Source organism: Diaphorina citri, unplaced genomic scaffold (assembly GCF_000475195.1).
Source record: "Diaphorina citri unplaced genomic scaffold, Diaci psyllid genome assembly version 1.1 scaffold153, whole genome shotgun sequence".
In the NCBI taxonomy this organism is placed as follows: Eukaryota; Metazoa; Arthropoda; class Insecta; order Hemiptera; family Psyllidae; genus Diaphorina; species Diaphorina citri.
In genome coordinates this window covers 27,437-44,217 of record NW_007377590.1, presented here as the reverse complement: position 1 = coordinate 44,217, position 16,781 = coordinate 27,437, and the positions used below count along the sequence as shown (strand labels likewise).

At 38.7% G+C, this 16,781-nt stretch overlaps 3 protein-coding genes across 3 annotated transcripts in view; 1 reads left to right on the top strand and 2 right to left on the bottom strand.

Moving 5' to 3' along the window:
* Positions 1-4,462, bottom strand: part of LOC103505136 (asparagine synthetase domain-containing protein CG17486) — a 5,629-nt gene extending 1,167 nt beyond the window's left edge. The window contains exons 1-7 of the mRNA XM_026820506.1: positions 4,270-4,462; positions 3,834-4,037; positions 3,285-3,415; positions 2,651-2,829; positions 1,316-1,633; positions 665-852; positions 12-159 (exon numbers count right to left, since the gene is read on the bottom strand). Of these exons, the coding sequence (XP_026676307.1) occupies positions 12-159; positions 665-852; positions 1,316-1,633; positions 2,651-2,829; positions 3,285-3,415; positions 3,834-4,037; positions 4,270-4,338 (1,237 nt within the window). The 5' untranslated portion in view covers positions 4,339-4,462. The remainder of the gene's footprint in view (positions 1-11; positions 160-664; positions 853-1,315; positions 1,634-2,650; positions 2,830-3,284; positions 3,416-3,833; positions 4,038-4,269) is intronic.
* Positions 4,463-11,392: 6,930 nt separating this feature from the next.
* The window catches only part of LOC103505131 (F-box/WD repeat-containing protein 7), a 30,264-nt gene continuing 24,875 nt past the window's right edge, over positions 11,393-16,781 (top strand). The window contains 4 exon segments of the mRNA XM_026820505.1: positions 11,393-11,604; positions 11,852-12,048; positions 14,664-14,812; positions 16,219-16,328. Coding sequence (XP_026676306.1) covers positions 11,905-12,048; positions 14,664-14,812; positions 16,219-16,328 — 403 coding nt within the window. The 5' untranslated portion in view covers positions 11,393-11,604; positions 11,852-11,904.
* LOC113465734 lies at positions 13,067-14,183 on the bottom strand. The gene is made up of 2 exons (XM_026820500.1): positions 13,890-14,183; positions 13,067-13,586 (listed from the first exon to the last, which is right to left on the bottom strand). Exons 1-2 carry the CDS (start codon positions 14,041-14,043, stop codon positions 13,150-13,152), a joined length of 591 nt encoding a protein of 196 aa, XP_026676301.1. The 5' UTR covers positions 14,044-14,183; the 3' UTR covers positions 13,067-13,149.

Here is a 16,781-nt window from a genome sequence, read left to right as displayed (position 1 = left end):
AGGGGAAGTATAATCACAGGAACCAAGACGACCCACACCTCTGGCCGCAAACCACACAGCACAGCCAAGGCTGTCATCCAAAACTGTGTCTAGTGGATAAATCACATCTTTGATATGACAATGCCTTTGATCTTCTAACTCACGTCTCGATATATTAATCTGAAACCAAGACGATTTTTCTTTAAGTTTGTCTGTCAAGTGTTTAACCATCTCTAAAAAAAGAAGAAGAAGAAGAAGAAGAAGAAGAAAAAAAAAAACATTGATAGAGACAACTGTGACAACGGAGATATTACGAGTATTATTCTGAATTATTCTGAAATCGAAGAAAAGGGGGATAGGCTCAGGATATAGCCAGTGAACGAACCTTCCCTGTTTAGGATGAAATTCGCACCGGGCGGGAATCGAACCCGCGACCTAGCGCTAACAAGGCAGGCGCGCTAGCAACCAAGCTAACTAGGCTGGCTACCACAGAGAGTTTTCAGCGAAATAGGGTTTCCTGTACGACATTTGATAATTGGGCTTGACTGGTCCTCTGCGAGCTCTACAAGTTTTTTTTTTTTTTTTTTTCATTCTTAACTCGACAAAGTTCCATTCCTCCAAACTCAACCTTTGCTTTTGCCATTTCTTTAAATTGTACAGTTCATTAAACCACTCATATTCTTACCTCGACAAAGTTCCATTGTCTATCAGGACACAGTGTTGTCAACTCTTGCAGTGAACTCAGTCCAGTGAGTCTGTCAGGCACATTGTAGTTTTGATTCTTCTCAAAGGCAACATTGAGCAGGTCTATTGGCTCTGAGCTAGGAACAAACTGATTGGCTAGGAGTGCTATCACAGTCGAGTCTATGCCACCTGATGAGGGACAAGACAAATAGAATATGTCAAAGGCCAGTCTAGAAAATGACTGGAATTAGACCTGGACTAGGTAAGTTCATAGATTGTTAGTTGGTGTTGGTGTTTATTTTATATTTATTTTCTCTCTCTCTCTCTCTCTCTCTCTCTCTCTTTTTATGGCGGAAATTGTAACAACGGAGGTCTTATCTTATAGGTCACGGGTTCGATTCCCGCCCGGGCCGAACTTTATCCTAAACAGATAAGGTTCATTCTCGGACTGGCTTGTTTTCTTCTCACCTCGATTTCGGGAAGATATCTTATAGGTCGCGAGTTTGATTTCCGTCAGGGGCAAACTTTTTCCTAAACAGACAAGGTTCGTTCTCGGAACGGCTGGCTTTCTTCTATCCTGTCCTCCTTCTCCCCTCAATTTGGGGACGATAAGATCTCAGTATTTGGTTCTTAAAAAAAAAAAAAAACTCACCTGAAAAGAGGACGCCTGTTTTACAGTGGCCACAAGGCTCCACACATTGAACACAGTGTGAGGGCTGAGTTCGCACCCTCTTCTCTACCGACTGTGTCAGAAGTTTGGTCAACTCGGCCACATTATCACAAAACAGAGGGTAGGTGTCTAGCGTTTTCATCAAGACAGCCTTGTCACCACCCGCGGTGATGTTCACGTTGGCGAAGAAATCGACTACTTCTTCAGGTGGGGTGGGATCTGTGCTGGGCTCCTTGGGGTGGTAGCTTTTCAATATAGGACAGATGGAAATGTTTCGCTTCCATTTGTGTTCTTTTAATCCTGTGAAGAAAAAACAAACGATTCCAAATGAGAAAAATCGCGTTTAAACAACCGAGATAAGAAACAGAAAAAGAGCTGCATGGATAGGTTTTAATAAGATCAAAGATGTTCTAACTGATAGCAAAATCGATATGCCTAAAAGAGCGGATTTGTTCAATACGTACATACTTCCAGCTATGACGTATGGTGGAGAAACCTGGAATACCACCAAAAAGGAAGAGGAAAGCCTGAGAGTGACGCAAAGAGCAATAGAACGCAGAATGTGTAAGATCAGCAGAATGGATCATATCAAAAATACAGAAATCCGGGAAAGAACAAAAGTCAAGGATGTAGTAGAAGTGATCTATGGTAACAAGAAAAGATGGGCTGGGCATGTAGCAAGATTCAAGGACAACAGATGGACACTAAGATCAACGGACTGGTACCCAAGAGGAAATAAAAGAAAAAGAGGAAGACCAAACACAAGATGGGAAGATCCACTCAAGAAATCAGTAGGACTACTCTGGAAGAGAGTAGCTCAAGATAGAGATAGATGGAAGCTTTGCGACCTGCAGCATTGGAGAGACATCAACAATCGCTGAAATCACGGGTCCATCAAGAGATCAAGAGATCAAGAACATAGTTTGATGATATGCACAACTGACTTGGAAAAAAAGGCTGCTATGGGGTTCATAAATGCCTAATTGGGCCGAAAATATAAAGAGCATAGTGGTCACTGCACTTGTCTTGCACATGGGAGACCCAGATTCGATTCCCAGCGGGGTCAAAAATTTTATCACGCAAATGATTGATTCTGTGACTTGCTGTTGCAGGGCCCACTGAACCTTGTGAGGAATATGAGTAGCTATGAATAAAATAAATGTGCATAGCGATTGGTGCCAGCATGGTAGGTAAACATTGGATGTTAGGATTATGAGATATTTGGAAAATTCTAAAATGCTGCAGAGAGCACCAAAGTTGTGATATAATAACACAAAGAAACAACATTTAATTTTTTGATAAAAATCCTACACTTGCCTAATTGAAAGTCTGGACAAGTAATATCAACACTGTAAATGTGAGTGTTGGGAATTTCTTCTATGCGAGGTATGGACTTGTGTGCTACAGAGGTGACTAGTATACTGGTAGGGGTACATTTCAACAGGAGACTATGACGGCCAATTGGGTCCTTTCCAAACCAGAGCTGTTTGTTTTTCCTGTGAAAAAGAGGAAAAAATTGAGCTGATTACAGTTCTTTTCTTCCTATAGGATAATGAAAGAAAAAGAGGGAAGGGAAACTACATGAGATGACGGCCAATTGGGTCCTTTCCAAACCAGAGCTGTTTGTTTTTCCTGTGAAAAAGAGGAAAAAATTGAGCTGATTACAGTTCTTTTTTTCCTATAGGATAATGAAAGAAAAAAAGGGAAGGGAAACTACATGATGACCATTATATTACAGAAGGGAGGGGAATACATTAAGATACTGTTTTACAAGGACAAAAAAAAGTACATGAAACATAGAGCCTTGATTTTTTTTTTTTTTTATCATGTGGTGTGTATCTCTGATTGTAATGATTGTTGATAAAAACCAATTCTTTACTTTGTGACTTTGATTTTCCTTCTGATCTTTTCTGCTTTTGATGAAGTAATAAAGGTTCCCTGTATCACTTACTTATCTAGGAATATAAAAGAATAAGGCCCCTGAATGTGTTTCAAAGTTTTCAGAACTCCATGGCTAGCAAATCTCTGCAGCACTTGTAAGCTGTCTGATTCTGAGGTTGATTCAATGGTTTTATTGTCCTCCTGTAAAATGTAAAAATGTGTTAAAATTAAAATAAATAAATACATTGTTGAAAAATTTAAAAAAATTTAATGGTTCAAATGTGAATGCCTGTTTATCTTTTTTTAACATTGGCAGTCGGAGCCATTCTTCATCATAATCTAGAGAATGGCTGGGTATTTGGATAAGAAAACTAATGGTACAAACAAAATTTGACAGAGGGAATTTAAACTGCTAAGGCTTAACATCCCAAAAGCAAATAGGAAAGGAAGACAGGTTAGGAGAGAGTCAGCCATTTCATGAACAAACCTTATTCCTTAGGGATAAAATCTATCCTAGGTGGGAATCAAACCCACAACCTAGCACTTACAAGGCAGACCAACCACCCTTCAAGCTAACAAGGCTGGCTAAAAATGTACTCATTGGAAAGTAAAAACATACACTGGTAAAGTTGTAAACATCACCGTTCCACAGTAGAACATTTCCGTCCACATCCTCCAAAGGTTGTGGAGATATTGTAACTCCTTGTGTCCATCGTACACTGGCTAGAAATGTACATGTTGCACAGTCTTCAGATATTGTTAACTGTTTGAAACTGTCTGGTCCTCTCCTCTGAATTGCTTCTTGACAAACATCAATTATTGGCTGAAAAAAGGTAATATTTTAAGTGACAAGATGAAAGTGTTTTTTTTAGAACACTGTTGATAAAAAGAAAAAAAAAATCCACTCAATGCTACATATCTACTAATGATGCTGGCCTTTAATGGTTTGAGTCTAAACATGCCTCTACCATAGTGTGACACTCTTCAGGCGGTTGAGAAGATGCACGGTACCTACACAGTAAGTACTATATCATTGAGTTAAATCTGTCACATACCAAAGGAGCTGATACTTGAGTTGTGGATTTATCTGCACCAGACTGTAACAAACAAAATATCCCACACATGGTGGATCGAGGACTTTAGTGCAACACAGTAATGGTTAATTACCATCAAAATTAAAGATTTCAAGGGGATTCACAGAGGAAAAGAAGATTTCTTTACTTTTTTAACTTAACACAACCAGCTCCTTGCAACCACTGATCTTTTATCTCATTAGTTTTGTTTATTGTTTACCTTTTTTATCAGTCGAAAATGTGCAAAAATCGTTCAAAATTTTGCACATATTTAAGGTCCGTTTACACGATGGTTTTAAAAGTAGTGTATGTAAATTTCACCATTTCAAGTGTGTTTTCCACTTTTATATATCCAGGTATCTACATAATATTATTTTTAAGTCTTTATTATTTAATTTGGAAAGATCCATTTTACATATTTAACAAGAAAGACACAAAAAATCAATATCTAATTTTCTTAAAAACTGTTTACAACAGGCCCTAAACTGGGGAAGTAGTTTTGCACAGATGCGCGCGCACGCTCTTCCGATCTGTTTACAACAGGCCCTAAACTGGGGAAGTAGTTTTGCACAGATGCGCGCGCACAACGTCATACGAATGTTTACAGAACTTTTTACAGGGTCCTTGGACAAATTTCTTGACACCGCCGGGAATCGAACCCGGGTCTCCCGCGTGCAAGGCGAGCGCAGTGACCACTACGCCATGGGAGCTGACAACCGAACCTGAAGTGCGATAATGCTGGACTCGGAAAAAGATCGACCCATCTAAAACGCAGGGAACTGAACCAAATATTGGAATCAACAAAGGCCCGGTCCCACTTCCGTGAGTTTCATCCTATTTTTTTCGAATGTCCTGTAGGCAATGTAATTTAAGTGAAAGTATTCCCATTTAGGTACATTACGATTTTGTCTGAATGTCCTGTAAGCAAAGTAATTAAAATGAGAGTGTTAGGCACGATTTTTTTTTCCGAACGGCAAGTGGGAACAGGCCTTATCGCCTTAACTGAACCGAGTTTTAGAACCCGTAGGTATTTCAACTCTGCAACCGGTCACACACCGCGTTTCCCTTTTCGCGACTATTTGCAATCCTGGATCCAAACTGAAGCGCTCGCTTGGGCAAACTGGCGGCCACTTTGAGTCCCAACTTCCACGCTAGGAGTCGTAACAGCAACTTATCTCCTACACTGGGGGGCAGATCATCTGTTATCCAACATCTGAAACAAGGGAATGAGTAGGGACTGTAGGGAGGTAATATCATCTTGGAATCGAGAATAGAAGGGGAACAGAATAGGAGAAAGCCAGCCGCTCCGAGAACGAAACTTATCTGTTTCGGATGAAGTTCGCCTCAGGCAGGAATCGAACACGCGACCTAGCATTTATAAGGCAGACGCGCTGCCCTCCAAACTAACTAATCCAAATAAAATTTCACACAGAACTTTGCACTGCCAGCCTAGTTAGCTTGCAGGGTACCATGTTTGCCTTGTAAGCGCTAGGCCGTGGGTTCGATTCCCGCCCGGTGCAACTTTATCCTAAACAAATAAGGGTCGTTCTCGGCTTTCTCCTATCCTGCCCTTCTCTCTTATATTTCGGGATGAAAAGAGCTTCGTTGTTACAGTTCCCTCTATCAAACCTCTTCAAAAAGACGAGGTAAAGAATTGGTTCATCATACAATAATAATTGAATGGGTGAGTAGAAGAACCAGGAATGTTTTTTCCATCGTGTCTGTGAGTATGGAGGGGAAATACCCCCTAGATCCATAAAGCATTTCGATTTTAGAGTGGGGAATACCGATTAGATTGCCTTGTAAGCGCTAGGCCGTGGGTTCGATTCCCGCCCGGTGCAACTTTATCCTAAACAAATAAGGGTCGTTCTCGGCTTTCTCCTATTCTGCCCTTCTCTCTTAGATTTCGGGATGAAAAGAGCTTCGTTGTTACAGTTCCCTCTCGTACCATGTTTGCCTTGTAAGCGCTAGGCCGTGGGTTCGATTCCCGCCCGGTGCAACTTTATCCTAAACAAATAAGGGTCGTTCTCGGAACGGCTGGCTTTGTCCTATCCTGCCCTTCTCTCTTAGATTTCGGGACGATAAGAGCTTCGTTGTTACAGTTCCCTCTATCAAACCTCTTCAAAAAGACGAGGTAAAGAATTGGTTCATCATGCAATAATAATTGAATGGGTGAGTAGAAAAACCAGGAATGTTATAAATCGATTTTTTTTTATTTTTTTTTTTGCAGAAAACAAGGAATGTACTTTTTTCTATCGTGTCTGTGAGTATGGAGGGGAAATACCCCTTAGATCCATAAAGCATTTCGATTTTAGAGTAGGGAGTAGAGGTAGAAATTCAAATTTTGGTTTTTAAAAAAAAAAAAAAAAAAAAAAAAAACTCACCTGAAAAGAGGACGCCTGTTTTACAGTGGCCACAAGGCTCCACACATTGAACACAGTGTGAGGGCTGAGTTCGCACCCTCTTCTCTACCGACTGTGTCAGAAGTTTGGTCAACTCGGCCACATTATCACAAAACAGAGGGTAGGTGTCTAGCGTTTTCATCAAGACAGCCTTGTCACCACCCGCGGTGATGTTCACGTTGGCGAAGAAATCGACTACTTCTTCAGGTGGGGTGGGATCTGTGCTGGGCTCCTTGGGGTGGTAGCTTTTCAATATAGGACAGATGGAAATGTTTCGCTTCCATTTGTGTTCTTTTAATCCTGTGAAGAAAAAACAAACGATTCCAAATGAGAAAAATTGCGTTTATGGAAATGTTTCGCTTCCATTTGTGTTCTTTTAATCCTGTGAAGAAAAAACAAACGATTCCAAATGAGAAAAATTTTTGAGTCTAAACATGCCTCTACCATAGTGTGACACTCTTCAGGCGGTTGAGAAGATGCACGGTACACAGTAAGTACTATATCATTGAGTTAAATCTGTCACATACCAAAGGAGCTGATACTTACTTGAGTTGTGGCTTTATCTGCACCAGACTGTAACAAACAAAATATCCCACACATGGTGGATCGAGGACTTTAGTGCAACACAGTGATGGTTAATTACCATCAAAATTAAAGATTTCAAGGGGATTCACAGAGGAAAAGAAGATTTCTTTACTTTTCTTAAAATTAAAACACAACCACTGATCTTTTATCTCATTAGTTTTGTTTATTGTTTACCTTTTTTATCAGTCGAAAATGTGCAAAAATCGTTCAAAATTTTGCACATATTTAAGGTCCGTTTACACGATGGTTTTAAAAGTAGTGTATGTAAATTTCACCATTTCAAGTGTGTTTTCCACTTTTATATATCCAGGTATCTACATAATATTATTTTTAAGTCTTTATTATTTAATTTGGAAAGATCCATTTTACATATTTAACAAGAAAGACACAAAAAATCAATATCTAATTTTCTTAAAAACTGTTTACAACAGGCCCTAAACTGGGGAAGTAGTTTTGCACAGATGCGCGCGCACAACGTCATACGAATGTTTACAGAACTTTTTACAGGGTCCTTGGTCCTTGTCATGGTTTTAAAAGTAGTGTATGTAAATTTCACCATTTCAAGTGTGTTTTCCACTTTTATATATCCAGGTATCTACATAATATTATTTTAAGGTCTTTATTATTTAATTTGGAAAGATCCATTTTACATATTGGTATGTAAATTTCACCATTTCAAGTGTGTTTTACACTTTTATATATCCAGGTATCTACATAATATTATTTTTAAGTCTTTATTATTTAATTTGGAAAGATCCATTTTACTGTATTTATTTAACAAGAAAGACACAAAAAATCAATATCTAATTTTCTTAAAAACTGTTTACAACAGGCCCTAAGCTGGGGAAGTAGATTTGCACAGATGCGCGCGCACAACGTCATACGAATGTTTACAGAACTTTACAGGGTCCTTGGTCCTTGTTTTTGAACTAGCTCCCTTGAACATCTGTATTTTTATTTTGTACTGCAGAATCACCTGGGTTATGAAAAGTCGTCATAAAATTGATTTTTACTTTATCTGGAATGTTATTTTCACTCTTTTCTTCCTAATTGTACTAATTTATTTGCTTTTCTTTTGATTTATCCGAGTGTTTTTCGTGTTTTGTGTCTCCAACCACTGAACCTCATTGCTCACCATTAACCTATCTTGTAAAAATTGTTAATTGTGTAATGTTAATGGCTGACAATCACAGAAGAGGAACAATGTATTTTTGAAGGGAAAATCACGTTCTATTCTGCTGCATAATCAAATATTTGTGTCTTAAATGTGAGTAGTTAATTTTCATTTGTTATCAAAGGACAAACTCTGTTTCCAACCTGAGATTTTACACAAAAAGTGTAGGTAAGATCTTTTATGGGTGGGTGTTTTTCAAATGTGTTTTTGATTGTTCTTGGTAATTAAGTGGTTGAGGTGTTTTTATCAAATAGGACAGAAGAGGAACAATGTATTTTTGAAGGGAAAATCACGTTCTATTTTGCTGCATAATCAAATATTTGTGTCTTAAATGTGAGTAGTTGATTTTCTTGTTATCAAAGGACAAACTCTGTTTCCAACTTGAGATTTTACACAAAAAGTGTAGGTAAGATCTTTTATGGGTGGGTGTTTTTCAAATGTGTTTTTGATTGTTCTTGGTAATTAAGTGGTTGAGGTGTTTTTATCAAATACCTACCTTTTCATTTTTATTACCTTTCATCATACTGACAAAAGAGTAAAAATTTGCATCACCCTATAATTTTCATGACATACTTTCAGATAGCTTTCACACATCAATAGGTACGTACTGTACCTGCATGCTATTACACAGTGGCGTGGCGTCAAATTTTCGAGAGGTCATCGCTAAATATATATAAGTATGTACGTGTAGGTAATTTGTATAACTGTACACAAACATACTTTAATGGAGGAGTTGCGATTGAGAAAATATTTTTAATAAAAGGTCGATTCCTACGTAAAAAGTTGTGAAAAATCCAAATCTGAGGTCAAAACTGCGAAAAAGTAACTTTAAAAGGTTGAAAATTCAAATTTTAATTGCCGTTCTAATGAAAAAGTTCAAAGAGTTGTGACGTCAGATTTCACGTCAAAATGCGCAGAAACGCTTGCGCACAAACAAACAAAGCGGGAGTCATAGTCATGAATTATTACGTCATTGCCTACGGGAGCGTATGCCGTGACATCAAACTTCACGATTTACCGGTATTTTTTAAATCAATTTATCTCGGTTCTAAAAGTCGTAAGAAAAGAAAAATTCCGTTGGTCCTCATTTTTCCTGCTCTATGACTTTGAAACATCACCCAAGTAAGCGCAACTGATCTATTGAAACATGCACACATGCTATGTAAACTTACCATTTACTTTTAAATTTGAACTAGTAAATTCTTAAAATTCTGATGGATCTTCACAAACTTATCGAGTATACCTATCACTTTTATCATTTATCAAATTATCACTTAAATAGAAATAAAAAGGAAAACGCGAAATAACAATGAAATTATAAAAACTGTCACACTCAAAATCTGCGAAAACGCCGAAAAACTATCATAAATCATAATCACATAATCATACCAAACCGAAACAAGAGGAGAACGCGAGAAACTAGAAACATAACCTCAAGGAAGTCACATGCAACTGTTTGATAGGGTAAACCAAAAGATACTAGAGTACTCAGAAAACCAGGAGCAATTCGATGATTTAGGTACGCTCTGTATAAAAATAAATACCAGGGAGAAAGAGAGGTACTCGAAACTAGACCGATTATAAACGAATGCGCCCGAAGTAGCGATTCCAATCCTCCTTCACACTTCACACAGGGGACAAGTGTGTACAAAAATCTACAGATATAGTCCATGCAATATTTGGGGATTCAAGATTTCTAGAGAATCCATGACCTTGTGAATGCTAGGGGAGAGAGGATCGAGACTCGAGAGGGACTTGGCAAGTGGGAAAAAAATTCTCCCTGCATTTTTTTGTTTTCCCATCAGAAATTTATTACCAAACTGTACGTTTTCTATCGTATTCTTCATTCCAAGTAAAAAAAAAAAAATGGAAATTGGAAATTGGCCTGGTCATCGGCGAATCCAGAGATGACCGGACGCCACGCCCCTGAATGCAGGATACAGGAATCATAGGGTCTCCTGGCAACTAACTGATATACGGCATACATGAAAATATTCATAAAGTACCCTGGTATACTCGTACAATATTCATAAGGCGATATTCATGTTCATAATAATCACTGGAGAGGTGATTTATAGTTTCATATTGTCGGTTTCAAACCAAAACGATTTTTTTTTAAGTTTTGTTGTTAAAAGTTTAAACCCCTCAAAAAAAAAAAAAAAAAAAAAAAAAAAAAAAAAACTTTGATAGAGACAACTGTAACAACGGAGATATTACGAGTATTATTCTGAAATCGAAGAAAAGGGGGACAGTACTGGGATATAGCCAGCCGCTCTGTGAACGAACCTTCCCTGTTTAGGATGAAATTCGCACCGGGCGGGAATCGAACCTGCGATCTAGCGCTAACAAGGCAGGCGCGCTAGCAACCAAGCTAACTAGGCTGGCTAAAGTCAAACTAAATCACTCATATTCTTACCTCGACAAAGTTCCATTGTCTATCAGGACACAGTGTTGTCAACTCTTGCAGTGAACTCAGTCCAGTGAGTCTGTCAGGCACATTGTAGTTTTGATTCTTCTCAAAGGCAACATTGAGCACAGTGTTGTCAACTCTTGCAGTGAACTCAGTCCAGTGAGTCTGTCAGGCACATTGTAGTTTTGATTCTTCTCAAAGGCAACATTGAGTAGGTCTATTGGCTCTGAGCTAGGAACAAACTGATTGGCTAGGAGTGCTATCACAGTCGAGTCTATGCCACCTGATGAGGGACAAGACAAATAGAATATGTCAAAGGCCAGTCTAGAAAATGACTGGAATTAGACCTGGACTAGGTAAGTTCATAGATTGTTAGTTGGTGTTGGTGTTTATTTTATATTTATTTTCTCTCTTTTTTTTATATAGCGGAAATTGTAACAACGGAGGTCTTATCTTATAGGTCGCGAAAAGACATGTCCCCCCTTTTCATTTCCTACATTTCTAATATTTTTCAATTTCAATATTTTCAGTGGACCAAGTGAATGATATTGAAAAAGACCAAGAAGTGGATATCGTTGAGAATGAGTGTGAGGTACAGGACAGTAGTGAAGGGAATGGTGTTGACTTGAACACAGACCTGGATCTTCCCGTTGAACAACTTATCTCCAATGATTTGGATGACAATCAAGAAGATCCTGATAATTTGCCTTTGCCTCTTATTGAAGACTGTCCCACTGTGTTATTAGGTAAAAATCATTTAAATTGAGTAACAAAGTCTTCTACATTAACCCTGTCTTATATTGGCAACCCATAAAAATTGGCAACAATCTAAATTGTTTGGTGTTAACATATCCGTAGGGACACATTCCCAGGATAAGGGTTGGTATGTCATAGCACTCTTTATTGCTTTATTTAGATTTTAGACTCAAATCATCAAAATAAAGCACTAAATCAAACCAACTCAATGAATATTTGCCTTCTAATCTGTTTCAGAAAATATAAACAAAGAGCCAAACGATTACAAAAACCTGCCCTCATCTTGCAACATGAACCCAACGGATTCCCTTGCTCTGAACGATGAGCCTTCGGAAAGTGAATCAGATGAGCCTTGTCCGGGGAGTGGAGGTCTGTATCAGGATGAGGACTGGATCAGCTGGCGTCATAACAACTCAAGTGGTGAGAACAGTGAGGTAAGTGGACTTAAAAAAAAGATGTTTGAGAGATGGAACTGTAACTGCTTATTTAGCTTTTTTTTCCAGAGGTGTTATTATCTTTGATGAAAGTCTCTTGAACTCTTAACATACTTGGAAAGTTTGTGGAGTCTCCAAGTATGGCCCATTTCAATACCTCTATGTGTTTTGAGGTAGAGATATTCCAGAGTTTCTACAAGTCCATGCCAAACTATGGTCTTATCATCCCAAAATCAAAGAGATAAGGGGGAGTGGAGGTCTGTATCAGGATGAGGACTGGATCAGCTGGCGTCATAACAACTCAAGTGGTGAGAACAGTGAGGTAAGTGGACTTTAAAGAAGAAGAAGAAGAAAAAAAAAAAAATGTTTGATAGATGGAACTGTAACTGCTTATTTACTTAGCTTTTTTTTCCAGAGGTGTTATTATCTTCGATGAAAGTCTCTTGAACTCTTAACATACTTGGAAAGTGTTTGTGGAGTCTCCAAGTATGGCCCATTTCAATACCTCTATGTGTTTTGAGGTAGAGATACTCCAGAGTTCCTTCAAGTCCATGCCAAACTATGGTCTTATCATCCCAAAATCAAAGAGATAATTTATACAGGATAGAAGAAAGCCAGCTGTTCCGAGAGCAAACATAATCTGATTAGGATAAAATCAGCCCCATACAGGTATTGAACCCGTGACCAAGCACCTACTACTTTTTTCATTCAGATACATATTTATTTCTTTTTCCTCTTACAAAAATCTGCCCTCATCTTGCAACATGAACCCAACGGATTCCCTTGCTCTGAACGATGAGCCTTCGGAAAGTGAATCAGATGAGCCTTGTCCGGGGAGTGGAGCCAGTTAAATTATGCTCAAAGAAAAAGGTCAAATTTTATTTCAACGTATTCAAATTTTGAAGAAAAATAATTATCTAAATTTGAATTTAAAAAAAAAAATCAAATTCCTAGTAGGTTTTAACGTACATATTTAGAAAATAGATCCCAGACTGTCTGAAGTCTAATTTTCGAGTCGTTTTCCTACGAAGCGAAGTTAGCGATTTTCGAGATTTTCCTACCGAGTTTCTGATTTTTGGGTGGTTTCCTACAAAGTTCAACTCAGTTTTCGTCTCCTGTGGATGAGGTTGATCCTTGTTCCCTCACGGCACTCCCATCTGCCAATCCTCCTTTGATTTCTGTCATTACTGAAGATCCTGATTCTGTCGCAGCATTGATATCGTCTGACACTTGATTCCCAGTGGAAGATCCCGTTTCATTGACTGTATTGACAACATTTGAAACTTGACTGTTCACATTGCTTGCTGCTGAATAGCTTTCGTCTCCGACTTCATTGAATCCTTCAGCTAGTTGTTTGTTGATTGTTTTTCCTGTAGAAATCCCCGACTCGCTAACTGTATTGACACCATTTGACACTTGTTCTTTCACGTTTTCTCCCGTGAGAGGTTCCAATTCCCTGATTTTATTGAACCCTTCGTACAGTTGGTTCATAGTTTTTCCTGTGGAGGTACCAGTTTCACCTTCAGATAGTTGGTTGACTGCTTTTTCTATGCCTGATTCACTGTCTGTATTGACACCATTTGAAACTTGACTGTTCACATTGCTTGCTGCTGAATAGCCTTCGTCTCCGACTTCATTGAATCCTTCAGATAGTTGTTTGTTGATTGTTTTTCCTGTAGAAATCTCCGACTCGCTAACTGTATTGACTCCATTTGAAGCTTGGTCCTTCACATCTTCTCCTGTTAAAGGTTCCAATTCTCTGATTTTATTGAAACCTTCGTACAGTTGGTACATAGCGTTTCCTGTGGAAGTTCCAGTTTCACTTTCAGATACTTGGTTAACTGCTTTTCCTATGATTCCTGATTCACTGTCTGTATTGACACCGTTTGACAGTAGACTGTTCACATCACTTGCTGCTGAATTACCTTGGTCTCTGGCTTCGTTGAATCCTTCAGCTAGTTGCTTCTTGATTGCTTTGCCTGATTCACCGACCATGTTGACATAATTTGGAATTTGGTTCCTCACGTTATTTGCTATCGAAGATCCCAATTTATTAACCCTGGTAAATCCCTTGTATCGTTGGTTATCACCGGATTTTCTTGCAGAAGACCCCACTTGATTCTGTTCATCTCTCGCGGCTACCCAGTGGAAGATCCCGTTTCATTGACTGTATTGACAACATTTGAAACTTGACTGTTCACATCGCTTGCTACTGAATAGCCTTGGTCTTTAACTTCATTGAATCCTTCAGCTAGTTGTTTGTTGATTGTTTTTCCTGTAGAAATCCCCGACTCGCTAACTGTATTGACACCGTTTGACACTTTTTCTTTCACGTTTTCTCCCGTGAGAGGTTTCAATTCCCTGATTTTATTGAACCCTTCGTACAGTTGGTTCATAGTTTTTCCTGTGGAGGTACCAGTTTCACCTTCAGATAGTTGGTTGACTGCTTTTTAGAGATAAGTTATACAGGATAGAAGAAAGCCAGCTGTTCCGAGAGCAAACATAATCTGATTAGGATAAAATCAGCCCCATACAGGTATCAAACCCGTGACCAAGCATCTACTACCTTTCTCATTCTGACACTTATGTACATATTTATTTCTTTTCCCTTTCAGGTGGATGAGGCTGATTCGGATGACAAGGTTCTGTCTCGGAAGCGTAAGCTCTGTGATCAGAACGAGCAGCAACAGCCGAGCTGCAAGAAACTGTTCCAATCCTGTGGGGACTCGGATCCTGAAACCTCAAATAAGACTGAATCTACCAGGTGAGTCAGATCTCAGGTAACCAATGAGAGTAAAGGATTAGGTCTGTAGACCAGTTGAGTCAAATCACAGGAGATCAATCACAAGAAATTAATAGAGGATAAGGTCTCTACTAGTTGAGCCTAGTCATTGGTGGCAAATTAGGATTAGACTGTTGGGGTAAAGGGACTTTTCAGTCCTATTCAGGCAGGATAAACAAGGTATATTGTACCTGTTTAGTCAAATCATAGGTGACTAATTAGGATTAAGGATTAGGCTCGGTGAGAATGTGAGGAGGTGGGTAGCTTGTCACCAAACGGAGGGTAAAACACCCGTTGTTAAAAACCTCAACAGTTATACAGTGACCCAAAGTCTGCTTTAAATTACCAATGTTTGAGAAAAAGCTTTTTTTAAAGAAATTTGATAGAGGGAATTGTAACAATTTTCAGTCCTATTCAGGCAGGATAAACAAGGTATATTCTACCTGTTTAGTCAAATCATAGGTGACTAATTAGGATTAAGGATTAGGCTCGGTGAGAATATGAGGAGGTGGGTAGCTTGTCACCAAACGGAGGGTAAAACACCCGTCGTTAAAAATCTCAACAGTTATACAGTGACCTAACGTCTGCTTTAAATTACCAATGTTTGAGAAAAAGCTTTTTAAAGAGGTTTGACAGAGGGAATTGTAACAACGAAGATCTTGTATTGTTTTGACATGGTATCTTAGGCTAAATAATTGAGAAATCACATTGATTGAAGATCTTGTCCCACAATCAAAGAGAAAACAATTAGAGAAAGCCAGCTTTATCTGTTTAGGATAAAGTTCGACCTCGGCCTGCAGCGAAAATCGACCCCGTAGGCAGGTGGGCTACCCTCCAAAGCTGACTAGGCTGTCTAAAGAGATAGCTTACCCTCCAAGCTAACTAGACTGTCTAAAGCAGTGGTTCTCAAACTTTTTTTTTTTTTTTTTCATGGGCCCCCCCTTGGGCTATTTTTCCTTTTTTCACCCCCCCCCCACCTTCCCCCAACCCCTCGGTTCTCAAATTTTTTGCATGGCGCCCCCTTTGGGCATATTCTCATTTTTTCACGACCCCCCTACCTTACCCAACCCCTCGGTATATTATTTTTACCTATGGGTTTTATGGAATAACAAAACGAGAATTTGAAACTTTGAATTTTTTTTTTATATATTCAAGTAAGTAGGTTACCTATTTATAGGTTTTATGAAATAACAAAACGAACCAACCTCAGTGGCTCAACCCCCAGTTTGAGAACCTCTGGTCTAAAGAGATATGAAGAAATAGCTTGCTAACCTAATACTGACTTGACCTGTTTCAGATTACCTGAAGTTAGTTCTAGTTGTAATAATATTAAGAAAACTTCACCCATACCTTCCAAAGATAATCCGCCCGTGGTTGACCTGTTTCAGATTACCTGAAGTTAGTTCTAGTTGTAATAATATTAAGAAAACTTCACCCATACCTTCCAAAGATAATCCGCCCGCGGAGATAGTGAATTGGTTGCAACAATTTCAAGTAAGTAAATAGACCTCCCTGTACTTGCCCGATTTTTTTTCTTTCCATTTTTAATAATATGACCTTTTTTTTTACAAAATCACCCCGGCACCACCGAAGCATTACTTCAGGGAATGATAAATGATATGACCTACTTTAAATGATTAATCGATTAGCGACCAATGGCGGCAGTTAGTAAAGGAGGCTTTTAGTGTTTTAGTGCTAAGCCAAATAGCTCAGGGGTAGAATTTGGACTTGCAATAGATGTAACCCAGAGTTCGAGTCCCGGTAACGACATAAAAATTTAGTGTCGTTATTTTGGGGTAGATATTTGTTAGTAGCAAAAGTCAGGAGTTGCCCATCAGGATATTTTCCTACGTGCCCCCCAATATTTCTCTACAATATCATTGCTGGCTTCCAATTACTGACTTCCAAGGCAGAACACAAGTTAAATGGGTACAATTCACAGGAGCATTAA